Consider the following 17,662-nt stretch of genomic DNA (forward strand, 5'->3'; position numbering starts at 1 on the left):
GCTGGGGTGGGAGGGATGGAGAGGGGCACTTTGGTGTCTCAGCCTTGGGTGCTGGAGGACCTTGTCCCGCCTCTGCAGCCAGGTCATAGATTATAATCTTACATCGTTGGCACAGCTATTGTCACTATCATAGGCTCCTGATCATGTGATCACTGTGAGCCAATCACAGAGATTACTGACAAAAGCCTTAAGAGTAACTGTCGGGCATAAAATCAAAAATCAATTCTTTATTTTTATCTGGTAAACAGGTAATAAGGACGCTAACCAGGCAATCCAAACGTTAAAATCACTATTACTTTTCTTGTTGATAAATGATCATTCCCCAGGTTACATGACTCTTATTTGGTACACAGAAAATGTGGTACACAAAAGAGAAGTTGCAGGGCATGCTGGGTTGTCTTTTTTTTGCTTCTCTACCTCCCTCAGACTTAACTAATGCAGCCTGATTGGCTGAAGCCTCTTTCCCTCCTGTTTTCCCCTCCTACACCTCTGTTCCTCTCTGATTGGCCAATATTTCTCAGGCTGAGACAATGCACTTTCTATAGTGAAGGGCGGGCAAATCAGGCAGAGGAGAGTAAGGGCGGATATTAAATCATGACTGGCTTCAAAATAGCCTCAGTAAATATGGAAACTGTCTAGAATAGGATTCTCTACTTTTCCTTTATAAAATTCACAGGAATCATAACGTGGACAGTGCAATACATCTGTTATGTAAGTAGAGCAAGTATTTATCTACTTATATATTTGGGTTTTTTTCCTGAGATAGTATGGCTGACAGCTCCTCTTTAAAAGGGTCCTCAAGTGAGAGTGATATGGAGGCTGCCATATTTATTTCTTATTAAACAATGCTAGTTTCCTGGCATCCTGCTTATACTTCTGGCTGCAGTAGTGTCTGAATTACACACAATTTGATGTTATGGCCTTACAATCCCTCTGTCGCTAATACAATCGTTAAGCATCGATTGGCCCACCACCTTCTCTGTTTTCATACAATGCAATCTGGATAATCTGATTGGCAATACGATTGTTCACTATAAATTGTACTATTAATGGGCACCTTAAAGCTAGCCTGCACTTGGCGGTGAGAGGATGGGCTCGCTGGAGGGAGTCTATCAGAGTGGTGATCTCTGCTTCTCTCTCTATGGCCTTGATTCACAAAAGAGTGCTAACTGTTAGCACGGCCGTTTTCGCGCGAATTTTCGCACTGCGCGCGATCACGAATTTTCGTGTGAAACGATAACGGTTTTCGCGCACAAACGCGAATTTTCGCACGCAATCGATATCGTTTTCACGCACAAATTTGAGTTTGCGCGCGAAAACCGTTATCGTTGTGAAAATTTGCGCAAAAACGGCCGTGCTAACAGTTAGCACTCTTTTGTGAATCAAGCCCTATGTGTGTTATTATGCAGCCAAACCCCATCACTCTCACCGAATATTTCTGCGTGAAATCTGGCAGCGCCTCACTTCCGGTTTCTGTTTAAATTTCCCAGGAATCTCACGGACACTTTTACCTCACAGCAAAATTCTTTCTGTATCTAATTATAGACAATTATGACAACTCGTGCCTGCGAGCCAGAAGCATTTTGTTCTACAGATAAATCTCCAGGTTGTCAATTTTATTACTTGTAAAACTTGTTGTAAACGTTCACGGCAGCCGGATACGAAGCTGTGTTCTCAACCCCTCCAAACAATCACAGCGACGTACTATTTCTGCTCATGGTCACTAACCCCAAATGGAGTCCATTTCATATCACAGGCAAAGCTGATAAAGCTGCCTATACATGTTAGATAAAAAAAATTGTTTAAAATGAATGAGCCACTAATTATAAGATGTACAAGTATGTATAAAATTTGCACCGAACCACCTCAAATGATACTGATAAACGGCGTTTTTTGATCACATTGCAACTTATCACATATTTTTCGAGGCAATAATCACGCTTGACCTATAGCCGTTATAGATGTTGTTAGATGCTGAAAGATCTTTCCGTGAACTGCGCTTGCGTAAGACCGGAAATTATGTAATGAGGCCCGTGTAAAGGACTTTTCTTCCAGGGCAAGCAATACTTTCTATTTAGCACTGTTAAAGGACACCCGAAGTGACATGTGACATGATGAGATAGACATGTGTATGTACAGTGCCTAGCACACAAATAACTAGGCTGTGTTCCTTTTTTTCTTTCTCTGCCTGAAAGAGTTAAACATCAGGTATGTAAGTGGCAGTTCCTGTCCGGGTCAGGATTGGGTCAGACTATAGACTAACTCACACTGATTAGTAATTACAGCCATAAAATACTTTCCTGACAGTAAATGGCTTCTGAGAGTCGGAAAGAGATAAAAAGGCTCAATAATTCATAGATTTTAGCTCTGGCACACTTCAATGAAGGTGTCATTGAGCAGAGACAATGAAACAGTAAAAACTTAAAAACTAGCTTTAAATTATGAAATAAAACAGCTGGATATCTAAAAAAAAAAAAGTCATTTTTAGGAGAAGGAGGAGGGGTACAATTGTTTTTCTCATCAGTTTATTTTCACCTCGGATGTCCTTTAAAAGATATATTGGTAGGTGAACAGAGGCGCCAGAAGGATAAAAGTACATAAAATTTTTAAAAAATTGCTGGGAGGAAGTGGTGGACTCGCCTCCGTTAAAGCAGACACCAAGGACTGTAAATGTATAGATATACACATTTATTGAAAATACCCCAAAGATGCAACGCATTTCGCGGGCACAGCCCACTTCTTCAGGCAATAAGCAGGGGATAAACAACAGCAATTCAGTTATAGCAAGCAGAGCACCTCTGTCAAACAGTCCTTGGTCATTTACAGTCCTTGGTGTCTGCTTTAACGGAGGCGAGTCCACCACTTCCTCCCAGCAATTTTTAAAAATTTTTATGTACTTTTATCCTTCTGGCGCCTCTGTTCACCTACCAATATATTTGAGTCCACCCCAGGTGGAGGGGTGATCTACCCCCTTTCTTCCTATCTACAGAGAGCGACTTCTTAATCCTGAGTGAGGACAGGTCTAATCTCCTCACCTGCCTAATGAGTGGTTACCTAGGTGGTAACCCGTGTTTGTGAGTATTACCATCTCACTGTTTCATTTATCCAATCAATTTTGACATACTACACCATATTGGGCTCTCGATTTCTCTTCAACTTTTGTCCTTTAAAAGATAAACTCATACTTTCACTCATTTTTTCTCAGATTACCTTATATACTCGTGTATAAGCCTAATTTTTCAGCACAAAAATGTGCTGGAAAGTTACCCCCTCGGTTTATCTGCGAGTCAGTGGAGCAGAACGGATAGTGGAGCAGGTTGTGTTACTGGCAGAGGAGCGTAAGGATCGTGCACTAGTGATCCTGCTCTAGCCAGCTGTCTCCCTGCTGTGTCTGTTCCCCCATCCCCTGCAATATGGGGTGCAGAGTGCGCTGCTCAGGACTACCTGTGTCCCCTGGCTTGTGGAGAGTGCAAGCAACATGTCAGCGGTGCAATGATCCGGGATTCTTCCTGTGTGGCAATCGCTGTGTCTCATCTCTATGACGCCATCTAGTGGCTTCTTGAGACACAGCTGTATCATCCTTAGGACACATCTGGCTATGGGGAGGGGGGGCTGGCTTGTACTGGGGGGCACATCTGGCTACTGTGGAGGGTGCTATACTGGGGAGGGGCCTTATACGCGAGTCAGTCACTTTTTCCTGGTTTCTGAGGGATAAATGGGTACCCTCAGTTTATATGTGGGTCGGCTTATATGCAAGTATATACGGTATTCAGCTATGATGCAATAGTTCTGTCGGTGGCCGCTAGTGTTGGGCGAACAGTGTTCGCCACTGTTCGGGTTCTGCAGAACATCACCCTGTTCGGGTGATGTTCGAGTTCGGCCGAACACCTGACGGTGCTCGGCCAAACCATTCGGCCACATGGCCGAACTAAGAGCGCATGGCCGAACGTTCCCCGAACGTTCGGCTAGCGCTGTGATTGGCCGAACGGGTCACGTGGTTCGGGCCCGAACGCGCTCTGATTGGCCGAACGGTCACGTGGTTCGGGTAAATAAATACCCGAACCACGTCATATCTCCGCCATTTGTCTGTGGGTTTAGCTTTGGGTAGGCAGGCAGGGTAGTTCGCTCTCCAGCCACGCTAGCCAGGGTCCCCCCCAGTCATTGTGTGTCGCTGCTGGGAACAGTAGTACACCGCTCGCTCAGCCACACTATATATAGCATTGTTTACTGCCACTGTGTACCTCGCTCAGCCACGCTATATATATATAGCATTGTGTTTTCTGACACTCTGTGTACACGGCTTAGCCTGACTAATATAGCATTGTGTGTACTGCCACTGTGCACCTCGCTCAGCCACGCTATATATAGCATTGTGTGTACTGCCACTGTGCACCTCGCTCAGCCACGCTATATATAGCATTGTGTGTACTGCCACTGTGCACCTCGCTCAGCCACGCTATATATAGCATTGTGTGTACTGCCACTGTGCACCTCGCTCAGCCACGCTATATATATAGCATTGTGTTTTCTGACACTCTGTGTACACGGCTTAGCCTGACTAATATAGCATTGTGTGTACTGCCACTGTGCACCTCGCTCAGCCACGCTATATATAGCATTGTGTGTACTGCCACTGTGCACCTCGCTCAGCCACGCTATATATAGCATTGTGTGTACTGCCACTGTGCACCTCGCTCAGCCACGCTATATATATAGCATTGTGTTTTCTGACACTCTGTGTACACGGCTTAGCCTGACTAATATAGCATTGTGTGTACTGCCACTGTGCACCTCGCTCAGCCACGCTATATATAGCATTGTGTGTACTGCCACTGTGCACCTCGCTCAGCCACGCTATATATAGCATTGTGTGTACTGCCACTGTGCACCTCGCTCAGCCACGCTATATATAGCATTGTGTGTACTGCCACTGTGCACCTCGCTCAGCCACGCTATATATATAGCATTGTGTTTTCTGACACTCTGTGTACACGGCTTAGCCTGACTAATATAGCATTGTGTGTACTGCCACTGTGCACCTCGCTCAGCCACGCTATATATAGCATTGTGTGTACTGCCACTGTGCACCTCGCTCAGCCACGCTATATATAGCATTGTGTGTACTGCCACTGTGCACCTCGCTCAGCCACGCTATATATAGCATTGTGTGTACTGCCACTGTGCACCTCGCTCAGCCACGCTATATATATAGCATTGTGTTTTCTGACACTCTGTGTACACGGCTTAGCCTGACTAATATAGCATTGTGTGTACTGCCACTGTGCACCTCGCTCAGCCACGCTATATATAGCATTGTGTGTACTGCCACTGTGCACCTCGCTCAGCCACGCTATATATAGCATTGTGTTTTCTGACACTCTGTGTACACGGCTTAGCCTGACTAATATAGCATTGTGTGTACTGCCACTGTGCACCTCGCTCAGCCACGCTATATATAGCATTGTGTTTTCTGACACTCTGTGTACACGGCTTAGCCTGGCTCTATAGCATTGTGTGTACTGCCACTGTGCACCTCGCTCAGCCACGCTATATATAGCATTGTGTTTACTGCCACTCTGTGTACACCGCTCAGCCAGACTATATACCGTTGTTTACTGACACTCTGTGTACACCGCTCAGCCAGACTATATACCATTGTTTACTGACACTCTGTGTACACGGCTCAGCCTGACTATAAAGCATTGTGTGTACTGCCACTGTGCACCTCGCTCAGCCACGCTATATATAGCATTGTGTTTTCTGACACTCTGTGTACACGGCTTAGCCTGACTATATAGCATTGTGTGTACTGCCACTGTGCACCTCGCTCAGCCACGCTATATATAGCATTGTGTTTACTGCCACTCTGTGTACACCGCTCAGCCAGACTATATACCGTTGTTTACTGACACTCTGTGTACACCGCTCAGCCAGACTATATACCATTGTTTACTGACACTCTGTGTACACGGCTTAGCCTGACTAATATAGCATTGTGTGTACTGCCACTGTGCACCTCGCTCAGCCACGCTATATATAGCATTGTGTTTTCTGACACTCTGTGTACACGGCTTAGCCAGACTATATAGCATTGTGTGTACTGCCACTCTGTGTACACCGCTCAGCCAGACTATATAGCATTGTGTTTACTTCCACTCTGTGTCTGCTGGGCCTGGGAACAGTAGTACACCGCTCACCCGCCACTGTATAGCATTGTGCTCTGTGTCGCTGCTGGGAATAGTGGTACTGTATAGCATTTCTGTACTGCCACTGTACTGCTGCCAGTCAGCGTGTACTGTAAGGATAAGTGAAATGAGGAAGAAATCCGGTGAAAGAGGAAGGGGCAAGGGAAGAGGTGTTTCCCCTGACGGTTCACGTACAGGCCACAGGGGAGCACCCAAGAAAACCCACTCAATACCGCCCATGTTGTCCAGGACAACAACCCTCACAAATCCAAAAGAACAGGACCAGATAATTACTTGGATGACCTCTCAAGCGTCCAGCAGTGGGTTAAGCAGCACCAGCACATCACGCACGAGGTCCGAGTCCTCAGCCAGTTACAAGGAGCCAGTGGGCACAAAGCTGACACAACCGGCAGCGACACCACGCACACAACTGCCAGATAACCAGTCCTATGAATTACCTCAGGACACAATGGGGTATTCGCAGGAGCTATTCCCAGCCCAACAAACTTCCACCTATGAAAGGTCAATGGAGGAACAGCCAGAAATGTTGTGCCCGGATTCACAACCATTAACTGTGGGAAATGCACCGCGCACTGAAATACAAGGCGAGTCCGAGGAGGACTCGGAAACCCAAATCCCAGAGCAAGTTGGGCAGGAGGGGTTGCAATTGCAGGAGGTCGGCCGACAAGATCTGGAAGACGACGTTGGAGTGAGCTGCGCAGAGGTTGTTCTGGGGAGCTCTACTCCACGGCGGCGGCCCCCCACAATGACATATGACGAGTTTGAGGAGATGGAAGAGGAGGGTATGGACAATGTGGACAGAGACCCAGATTTTATTTGTGAACGAGAACATCGCCGTCGTAGCAGCAGCACAGATGAGTCTGTTGAAGAACCCACTGCTGCACGAGTTTGCCTTGTGCCACAAGGTAGGCGGCGCGCAATTTCAGGCACCACAAGCGTGGAAGTTAGAGTGAGAGGCAAAAGAGGAGGAAACAGAAATCGCCAGCAAGGAGGCAGGTGCTCCAAAATCTGGGCTTTTTTTGAAGACTGCACTGAGGATGTTACCATGGCGATTTGCAAGGTGTGCAAGACCCGCCTGAGCAGGGGGAAAAGTATTAACAACCTCTCCACCACCAGCATGAGCCGCCACATGCTATCCAAACATCCCACTCTGTGGGCAAACGCGGCAGGACAGGGTACCAGCAACACTGCCTCCCTTGGGTTCACCAGACTCACCACCAGACCCGCCTCAGCAGCAGCAGTAGCCCAGCCATTGCGTGGTTCACAACATTCACAAACATCAGACGACGCTGACACTGTCACTTTCCGGAGTAGTGCTCTTGAGGTCTCCCAGTGTTCATCAAACACAACAACCAACAGCCCTTCCGTGTGCAGCGCTACGGTTCAGTTGTCTGTGTCGGAGATGTTTGAGCGCAAGAGGAAATTGCCAGCAAATGACTCCCGGGCCGTGGCAGTAACAGCCAGCATAGCCAAGCTTCTGGCCTGCGAAATGCTGCCATATCGAGTGGTGGAGACAAACAGCTTCAAGGGCATGATGTCAGTGGCCATCCCACGTTACGTGGTTCCCAGCCGCTACCACTTTGCCCGCTCTGCAGTGCCTGAGTTGCATGAGCACGTGGTCAGCAAAATAACCCGAAGCTTGAAGAATGCCGTTGCCTGCAAGGTTCACCTCACCACTGACACTTGGACGAGTGCGTTCGGCCAGGGTCGATACATCTCCCTTACCGCGCACTGGGTGAACCTTGTGGAGCCTGGCAGCGATTCCTCACCTGCTACGGCGCGGGTGTTGCCCACGCCGCAAACAGCTGCACCGCCGTCCCTCCCACTGGATAACAACAGCAGCACCTACCTCTCTGACTCCTTCTCCTCCAACGCATCTCAAAGCTGTACCTCATCCGGAAACGCTAACCCAGCAGCAGTAGGATCGTGGAAGCAGTGCAGCACAGCTGTTGGCATGCGTCAGCAAGCGTTGCTGAAGCTGATCTGCCTTGGGGATAAGCAGCACACAGGGGAGGAAATTTGGAAGGGAATAAAGGAACAGACGGATTTGTGGCTGGCACCGCTGGACTTGAAACCGGGCATGGTTGTGTGTGATAATGGGAGTAATCTCATTCGTGCTTTAAGGTTGGCTAAGCTGACACACATCCCTTGCCTGGCGCACGTGATGAACCTAGTAGTTCAGCGGTTCCTGAGGACATACCCAGGCGTGGCCGATCTTCTGTTGAAGGTGCGTCGAGTGGCCAAACATTGTAGAAATTCCAGTACTGCTTCGGGGGCACTCGCCAAGATGCAGGAGCGCTTCAATCTCCCCCACCATCGCTTGCTGTGTGATGTCCCTACGCGCTGGAATTCTACGCTGCACATGCTAGCACGCTTTTGTGAGCAGAAGAGTGCAGTGGTCCAGTACATGACGGCGCAGTACCGAGGCGCATCCGGACAGCTGCCAAGCTTCTGTGGATCCGATTGGGCCAACATGTTGGACCTCTGCCAAGTCCTCCAAAATTTTGAGCAATCCACGTTGCTTGTGAGCAGTGACAACTCTTCAGTCAGCATTACCATACCACTGCTGTGTTTACTGAAGAGGTCAATGTTGAAAATCAAGGAAACAGCTGTCATGATGCAACTGGGGGAATCTGAAGGAGAAAACGATCAGCGTGATGGTACCAACATCAGGCCATCCGCCTCAGGGAACGCTGGCCCCAGCAGCTATGACGAAGAAGAGGAGGAGGAACAGCTGGAGTTGGAGCAGGAATTTCATGCCACCACTGACGAGGGCCAGAGCGGTGCACGTTGGACTTCCACAATTCAACGCGAATGGTCAGCAGAAGCAGACCAGGAGGAAGGTGACGACTATGATGCATCACAACAACTATCACAACGCTCACAAGAGGATGATGAGGATTCTGGTAGGACTCTGGCACACATGGCTCAATTCATGCTAGACTGCATTGAACGTGACCCACGCATTGTGCGCATTCTGGACAACACCAATTACTGGGTTTATACCCTTCTGGATCCACGGTACAAACACAATGTTCCAAAACTGCTTGAAGAAAGAGTCAGACAGGTCAAAATGGAAGAATACCAGCAGGCCCTTGTGGAGACTTTAGAGAGGAGATTGACATCCTCCCCCTCCTCTAGCCAGTTGTACGCAGACAGACTGACTTCCGCAAACCCAGGACGACCAGGAGGGCAGCAAACAACGCAAGCCGCAGCTAGTGCCCAAAAGGGAACGGTATCGGCAGTGTCCTTGGAGTGGGAAAATTTTCTGACACCCATGCAGCAGCAGCCCACTGAACAGCAAGCGTGCAGATCCACCTCCAACACCGATCGCCTGGAGAAGATGGTCAAGGACTACATGTCAGATGACGTAGCTGTGTCGAACAATCCATCTGCACCCTTCAACTATTGGGTATCGAAGCTAGACACCTGGCACGAACTGGCAATGTACGCAATAGAGGTGCTGGCTTGCCCGGCAGCCAGCGTTATGTCGGAACGTTGTTTCAGTGCTGCCGGAGGCATCATCACAGATCGGCGTATCCGCCTCTCCACAGAAAATGCAGACCGTCTGACTCAAATTAAAATGAATCAATCCTGGATTGGAAATGACTACGCAACACTCCAGGACCCCAACCAAGTAACATGACCAATGAACATCTGGGATGGTGTAGCATTTCCGGTCCCTGTTTATTGAACCTCTCATCTGTATTACATTTATGACTGCATGGCGGCAAAAAGCATTGCTGCTATATCCGCACGCTTTTTGTCCTCATGCAAGGCCTAGGTTGTTGTGTCTCAAAAACCGTGGCCTTCTCCTCCTGCGCCTGCTCCTGTTCCATCACGTCTGCTGCTGCTGGGTTAGCGTTGCCGCGTGGTCCCTGTTTATTGAACTACTTATCTTTATTACATTTATGACTGCATGGCGGTACAAAGCATGCTATCCGCACGCTTCTTGCCCTCATGCAAGGCCTGGGTTGTTGTGTCTCACAAAGCGTGGCCTTCTCCTCCTGCGCCTCCTCCTGTTCCATCACGTGTGCTGCTGCTGGGTTAGCGTTGCCGCGTGGTCCCTGTTTATTGAACCACTTATCTTTATTACATTTATGACTGCATGGCGGTACAAAGCATGCTATCCGCACGCTTCTTGCCCTCATGCAAGGCCTGGGTTGTTGTGTCTCACAAAGCGTGGCCTTCTCCTCCTGCGCCTCCTCCTGTTCCATCACGTGTGCTGCTGCTGGGTTAGCGTTACCGGTCCCTTTTCCTGGAACCTCTTATATGTATTACATTTATGACTGCATGCCGACAAAAAACATGTTACCTGTGCAAAGAAAACAGACATTTCCCGCATTTAAAAGACAGTTTTCCCTTTGAAACTTTAAAATCGATTTTCTCAAAAACTATAAGCTCTTTTTGCTAATTTTTTTTCCTCTTGTACCCACTCCCAAGGTGCACATACCCTGTAAATTTGGGGTATGTAGCATGTAAGGAGGCTTTACAAACCACAAAAGTTCGGGTCCCCATTGACTTCCATTATGTTCGGAGTTCGGGTCGAACACCCGAACATCGCGGCCATGTTCGGCCTGTTCGGCCCGAACCCGAACATCTAGATGTTCGCCCAACACTAGTGGCCGCTACCTGAAACTTTTGCTTGTTCTTCCACAACCACCACTAGAACGAACCCTTCCTGTAATGCACTGTATGACCACCTACTTCCGGGCTACCTAGAGCGATCCTGCTGGTAGACTAGACAATCCGAAATTTCGGGGGAAAAAAATCTAAATTTCATCTGTAATTGTAATCATTTGTAATTTCACTTAATTTTGTGCCGACTTTAGCGGTTAACAGCAAAGCTCCCATACATGCTATTGCCTCCAAAATAGTTTGGTCTGTCATTTTTCTGAGTTTAAAAAACATTTTACCTTTGCATTTTTAACCCCCTTGCCGTTCCAATTATTGTGGCAAGGGGGCAGCGCAGCACTTTTTATTTATTTATTTTTTTAAAATCATGTAGCTAGCCTAGCGCTAGCTACATGATAGCCGCTGAGCAGCGGCATCCCCCCACCCACTTCGATCGCCTCCGGCGATCTCCGCAAGCAGGAAATCCCGTTCAGAACGGGATTTCCTGCAAGGCTTCCCCCGCCATGGCGACGGGGCGAGATGACCACTGATGTCATGGACGTCGGGACGTCAGAGGGAATCCCGATCCACCCCTCAGCGCTGCCTGGCACTGATTGGTCAGGCTGCGCAGGGGTCTGGGAGGGGGGGAGGAGCGCGGCAGGTAGCGGCAAATCGGCGGCGATTGCGTACTACACGCAACTAGCAAAGTGCTAGCTACGTGTAGGAGAAAAAAATTTGTGAAAATCGGCCCAGCAGGGCCAGAGCAATCCTCCTGCGCGAGTTACCCCGAGCTCAGCTCGGGATAACCGGCAAGGAGGTTAAAATTGATTTTCTCAAAAACAACAAGGTCTTTTTTGACTTGTATCCACGATTCTCCTTCACATATGAAGCAATTATGGTGACGATGGCATATATGTCGGCTTTGCTATTCACCGCTAAAGTCGGCACGAAATTACACAAAGTTGCACTACAATCGTCACTACCTGAGATGAATGAGCAGAAAGGATTTTAAGTTACCCGGGGCTGCCTCCTGACCCCTTGTAGTTCGTCTGCCCTCTCACCGCTCTGGTGTGCACCATCCCATTCACTTTCATTAGCCAATGCGGTTTTCCCCCTGCAAGCGTTTTAAAAAACGCTCCAGAACCGCTCTGGTGTGCACCAGCCCTTATTTGTAGGTAGAAATCATCCTTGGTGGAAATTGGTGGCTAATCAAACATTTGTGACAACCTCTGAGAGGTTGTCAAGGACTGACTGGAACTTCTCTTCAGTCCCTGTTGACCTTCCCACGATGTAAGAGGCTTTACCCAGTAGTGGAGTCTAGGTGACCACGGGTCTTCACCCACACACCCTTGAGGGGAGTGCAGGACCACACCGCCAGTAGGGGGATGTGGAACTTATCTGCCTAGTGCCCTACCAGGTCACTACTGGGATTACCTCAACAAGTGGTTGGGAGAACAGAGACACTAATTGTGGAGAAAGCGTGGTCTGATGAGATCTGGAGGTCTAGGGTAAACAGAGATCAGCGTAGGTCGGGGTCACAAGCCAAAGGTCGGGGCAGGCGGAGATCAGCAGTAGTTGGGGTCACAAGCCAAGGGTCAGGGCGGGCAGCAGACAACGGTAATCCAGAAGACAAGCCAAAGATCAGGGCAGGCGGAGATCAGCAGTAGTCGGGGTCACAGGCCAAGGTCACAACAGGAGATGAAATCAGGATGATAGCAGGACTGGAACAACGGTTCACCAACAGGCTAGCCAAACTGTTAGAACGAGCAGCACTGCAGTTAGGGGCAGTGCTGCTTTTATACTGTGCATTGGCGCCGAAATTAGCGCTCTGCTCATGCGCAGGGCGCGCGTAACTCCTTGCGCATACGCGCGCTGCACGCAGCACCAAACGCCGTGCTGGGAGAGGGACTACAAGGACCGGAGAGCCCCCACGCGTGCGCACTACAGGACGCACCAGAGAGCCCCGTGGAAGACCCAGATGGTGAGTGTGACAGAGGTTGTTTGCAAGCTGAATTTGTTTGTAAGTTGAGTTCCGTGTTATACATAATGAAATATGCATACATGATTTACTTTCAGACAACTGTAGATTTTTTTTTTAATCATAATTATTTTTTTGTAATTTTGTGCTAAAGTGCTTTAAACTACAGTTTCTACAATACTGTAACATGTAAAAACAAATCTACATATATAAAATTGGAAGTGTGTGTGTGACCATCATTCGAAAATGACTGATTTCAATTAAACAGATCCCTTACTACCTGGCATGATAGGTTCTGGGGGTCTCGGGTCCCCCCTGCACACCTGGGCGGAGCTACAAACAGCAAATCAGATTTCAGCCATTCATGTCAATGGAAACAATGGAAAAGGCTGCAATTCTCACAGTAATCAAGCCAGAGTCTCCAAACTTGGCACAGTTGGTTACTTCGTGACCGAGGTTAAAAATTCGGCAAAAGTGTGCTGAGCACAAAACAGCCAAGCAAATTTCAGCCATTCATTTCAAATGGGAAAATTTAAACTGCAGCCATTCTTAGACTGTTAATCGCAGGGTTTTCGAACTTGGCACACTTGGTCACTGGATGACTGGGACTAATATTCAGGGAAGTGGGTGGAGCCTACAACAGCCAATCAAAATTCACCTATTGATTTTCAAGGGGAATATTTTAATTGCTGACATTTTTACACTGCTAATGACCGAGGCCTAAAACCTGGTACGGTCAGTCTTTGGATGACTGGGATTCACATTCAGAAAACCAGATCAGATTTCTTTAATTGTTAAACTGCTTCCATCCTCACATTATTGATGCCAAGGACTCCAAATCTCACAAACTTGGCCATTGAGTGACTGTGTGTCCAGGTTACAAAAAGTGTCTGCACCCAATAACAACCCAATACATATTCTGGCAATGACCGGCCTTCAGCTATTATGTAATAAAAAAAAAAAAAATCAGTACAGTGTATTTTACACATGAAGACAACTTTTTTTGCATCTCTGAAACGGTGTAACTCGAGTCATTTGTTAGTAGGGACTGTCTGTATATAAAAATAGGAAGAACAAGCAGCTGAAAGTCTTGGGTTCTCGAGATGTAAGCGTGGGAAATCCGTGTACTTCCAGCAGCGGGTGCAGGGATCATGCTGCCCGTTTCAGGTCTTGCACGGCCACCAGGGCGGCGTTGCGTCCCGGGGCACCCATGACTCCTCCTCCTACAACCGAGAGGAAATAGCTGCATGTTATTATGAGTCATTTACAGGCTTGTTTACAACAGAAGACCAGCAATTTATACAAACAAATGCGTCAAGAACTCGCCTGAGGAAACGCCAGATCCGTTTGCGACCGAATAACATACAGGAATATATATGACAAACTCTTAGGTGTGGAGTATTTCACATTTTTGGCAAACAAATTAAGTTATCTCTTGATAGAGGTGGCTAACAAAATAATAATGCATGTAATGCAAATTGTACCCTGCTTGAAATCAGGCCAATTTAAATGCACTTCTCGCTGGTTCTTATTGGACCAATTCCAGATTGCATACAATTACATTGACTTGCAAGCGGTATTCTGTACAAATGCCTAGTCAGCCAGGAAGCAGAACTGGCAGCTGAGAAATCAACAGAACTCCAGGCTAGCGACACGTCTGCACAGCCTCGGCCCTGCACTGTCCTCCGAATCCTGCCGGATATCATACTTCAGAAGTATACACAAGACTTAAGTGGTACTAGTTGGTCACCTGCTGGCTAACTGCTCCTAAGGATGCATACGCACCGCACGTGCAATATTGATTGGTCAATCAGTGACCAATTTCTCCACCTCAATGTAGTATGAAGGCCAATGGATTTTGAACACTATGAACAGATGATGTAGGTAAGCTCTCATACTACATGGAAGTGGCATCATTGGCCAATTTGTGTACACCACTTAATGCTGGGAATACTCCACACGTTTTCATGGCAGATAGATGGACCCATAGATAATTTCCCATAGGTCTGATCGGATTTCGATGCTTTTTTTTAACAATTTTTTTCATAGAAGTGAATGGAAATTGATCAGAAAAATTATTGGAAAATCCTCCGGCTAGTAAACCTGCCCCCCAAAAAACTCTTTGGCTATCATTCATAAAGGAGCTGTCGGTAAGGGCCCTTTCACACCAGAGGGATTTTTCGGCGTTTTAACGCCACGGCCGAAGTTGGCGTTTTGCTAGGTAAAAGAAAGTCCATAGACTTTCATTTTACCTTTCACATCTAACTCAGCGTTTTGGAGCGTTGCGTTTCAACGCTCCCAGGAGCTTTTTCAGGGCTGTTTACAGCCGAAGTTGGCTGTTGGCGTTTCAATGATAGTCAATGGAAAACGCCAACTTCAGCGTTTTCAAAGCGTTTTCAAAGCGTTTTACAGCTAACTTGTTCACTTATTTTTATAGAAGAAAAAAAAAGGACGTTTTCATATGGGCTGTAAAACTCTTTCAAAAAGCTTTGAAAACGCTTTGAAAACGCTATGTATTGGCGTTAAGCAAAAGGCTGACTTTTAGCCTTTTTTACCGCAGCCTCTATCAATGTGGGAAAACACCGCTGCCGGTGTTTTAGACTTCTGGGTGGGCATTCATAGAACAGTATCCATGTGCGGTAGCAGTGCGGAGATTCCCTGAACTAAGCTGGCGGTAAGCTGGCGGAGACACGGAAGCTGCCGAGTTGATACATTTCTCTGTGTGTCTCCAATTCACTTACATTGGTATCGCCACATCAGAGGGAGCGGTACTTCCCGACCTCATACCGCTTGCGGTGATCTTCATGAATTAACATTTTGCTACATTTGTTCCGATAATCACCGCACAAGGCTGTGATTTATCACTCTGCTCGGTAGTGTCATTTTTCCATGCGGAAAGGGGCTTTATGAATGCTGACTTTGCTAAGTGGTCGGTAAAGTCAGCTGTTTTAAGCATTTCCGCATGCGGAAATGCTTTATGAATGGTAGCCATTGTGTATTCCCAGCATTAAGCGTTTGGTTTACTCTCCACCAGATTGTGAGTGCGCGAGATGGGCAGATAAGTGAATTGTCTGCTCAACACTATGACACAAAAGTTTCATAAGTTTTAATGATGACAAAAAGCAAGAAACGCATATCCTGTTTCAATCACTCTGTGTTTCCCTTTCTGGAAAACAAAAGTTTGCTTTCTTGAAACAGAAGGTATTTGCAATAATTCAGATTGGAGTGAGCTCCAAGATATCTCACACAATGCATCACTGCTGGATATGCAAATCATCCCTTGTTCCCTGTAAGCTAGCCACACCTCCCGAACCACTGAAAGCTTGTTAATTGTACAGAGCCACAAAGCCACTAGGAGTTTAGGTTCACCCTGATCTTGCTGGGTACTCTCTACTGAGCAGCTAAAGAACACAACTTGTGTTTAAAGGTAAACGCCGCTGTTACTGGAAAAACTCCATGCTCGGACCTGAACTCGGAACTTCCTCTCTGCTCTAAAAGATAAGCAACAGCATAATAATCTTTAAAGAAGACCATTTCTTTGTTACAGCTGATAGAAGTCCTGCAATAAATTTGCAGTCTGTCTACTTCCTGCTTTCATGGAAGCAGACGTAGGGTTAGGTCCTGTGTTCACAAATTAGCTGCTCTTTCGTGGCAGTCAGCTTAGAGATCAAATTGCAACTTTTGATTAGACACAAATGAGGGGGGACTAGGCAGGCTAAACTCTCTATAAAAATCAGATCGTTTTTATCAAATTGCCGTAAAATCTGATCATTTTATTGTATCCTATGTGGCCACCTTTAAATCAGGGCTGTGGAGTCGGAGTTGGAGCAATTTTGGGTACCTGGAGTTGGAGTCGGAGGTGGTGATTTCATAAACTGAGGAGTCGGAAGTCGGGAGTCTGATGATTTTTGTACAAAATCCACAGCCCTAGTAAGTATTAGACTAAGGAGTCGTAGTCGAGGAGTCTGAGCCATTTTGGGTACCCGGAGTCGGAGTTGGAGTCGAAGTCGGTGGTTTCATAAATGGAGTTGGAGTCAGAAGATTTTTGAACCAACTCCACAGCCCTGCTTTAAATCCATCTATCACAATCGCTTTGCTTTTCAGGGGGGAAACGTTGCATAGATGATTATTTAAAATTTGATTTACATGAACTCCACTGACATAAACTGAGAATCTTTACGATGATTTATAGCAGGTCCAGAAAACCTGAACCCTACAGGTTGCAGAGAACGGTTTGTAGGTATAAATTGTAGAGATCCGATTGGGGGTGCAGATTAGTGATGAGCAGAAATTATGCTTATGCATTAATTCGCAATGTAATTAGCAATTACGCATCGTAAACGTAATGCGAAATTTCAGGGAAAAGCGTAATTTATTATGTAGTAAATTGTAAGCGTTCGTAATTACGCGGAATTTCGTGCTGATTTTGCCGGTGAATAGCAAAGTCCCCATGCTACCAAAATTGCTACATATGTTAAAGCAGGAGGATCAGCCATACTATTACAGGGGAAAAACACATATATAAGTAGATAAATACTTGATCTACTTACATAACACGTGTATTGTACTGTCCACGTTTTGATTTCAGTGAATGTTATATAGTAAATGACGAGAATTCTGTTCCTGGTGGGGGCCATGTCTTTTGCCCACAGTTTGAGGCTAAATCCTGATGTCATTTCTACCCTTTACTTGTTTTTCTTTTCTCCTCCAATTGCTGAGTCACCTCAGCCTTGCTTGTAAACACAAGTGAGCAGGGGATCGTGTTTCAGATAGGCAGCTAGGCAGAGAAATAAATGGAAGAGGAGGAATATATTATAGATAAAAATAACCCCCAGCATGCAACTGTTTGGCACTGACTACTAAA

At 46.8% G+C, this 17,662-nt stretch overlaps 1 protein-coding gene across 2 annotated transcripts in view; it reads right to left on the reverse strand.

The window, feature by feature from the left end:
* Positions 1-12,885: 12,885 nt before the first annotated feature.
* Positions 12,886-17,662, reverse strand: part of PYROXD2 (pyridine nucleotide-disulphide oxidoreductase domain 2) — a 150,092-nt gene continuing 145,315 nt past the window's right edge. Inside the window, exon 17 of one of the 2 annotated variants that reach the window (XM_068255352.1) lies at positions 12,886-14,021. In XM_068255352.1, coding sequence (XP_068111453.1) covers positions 13,742-14,021 — 280 coding nt within the window. In that variant the 3' untranslated portion in view covers positions 12,886-13,741. The remainder of the gene's footprint in view (positions 14,022-17,662) is intronic. The other variant, XM_068255353.1, reaches the window with a different exon arrangement.

This window comes from Hyperolius riggenbachi, chromosome 10 (assembly GCF_040937935.1).
Source record: "Hyperolius riggenbachi isolate aHypRig1 chromosome 10, aHypRig1.pri, whole genome shotgun sequence".
NCBI classification, from domain to species: Eukaryota; Metazoa; Chordata; class Amphibia; order Anura; family Hyperoliidae; genus Hyperolius; species Hyperolius riggenbachi.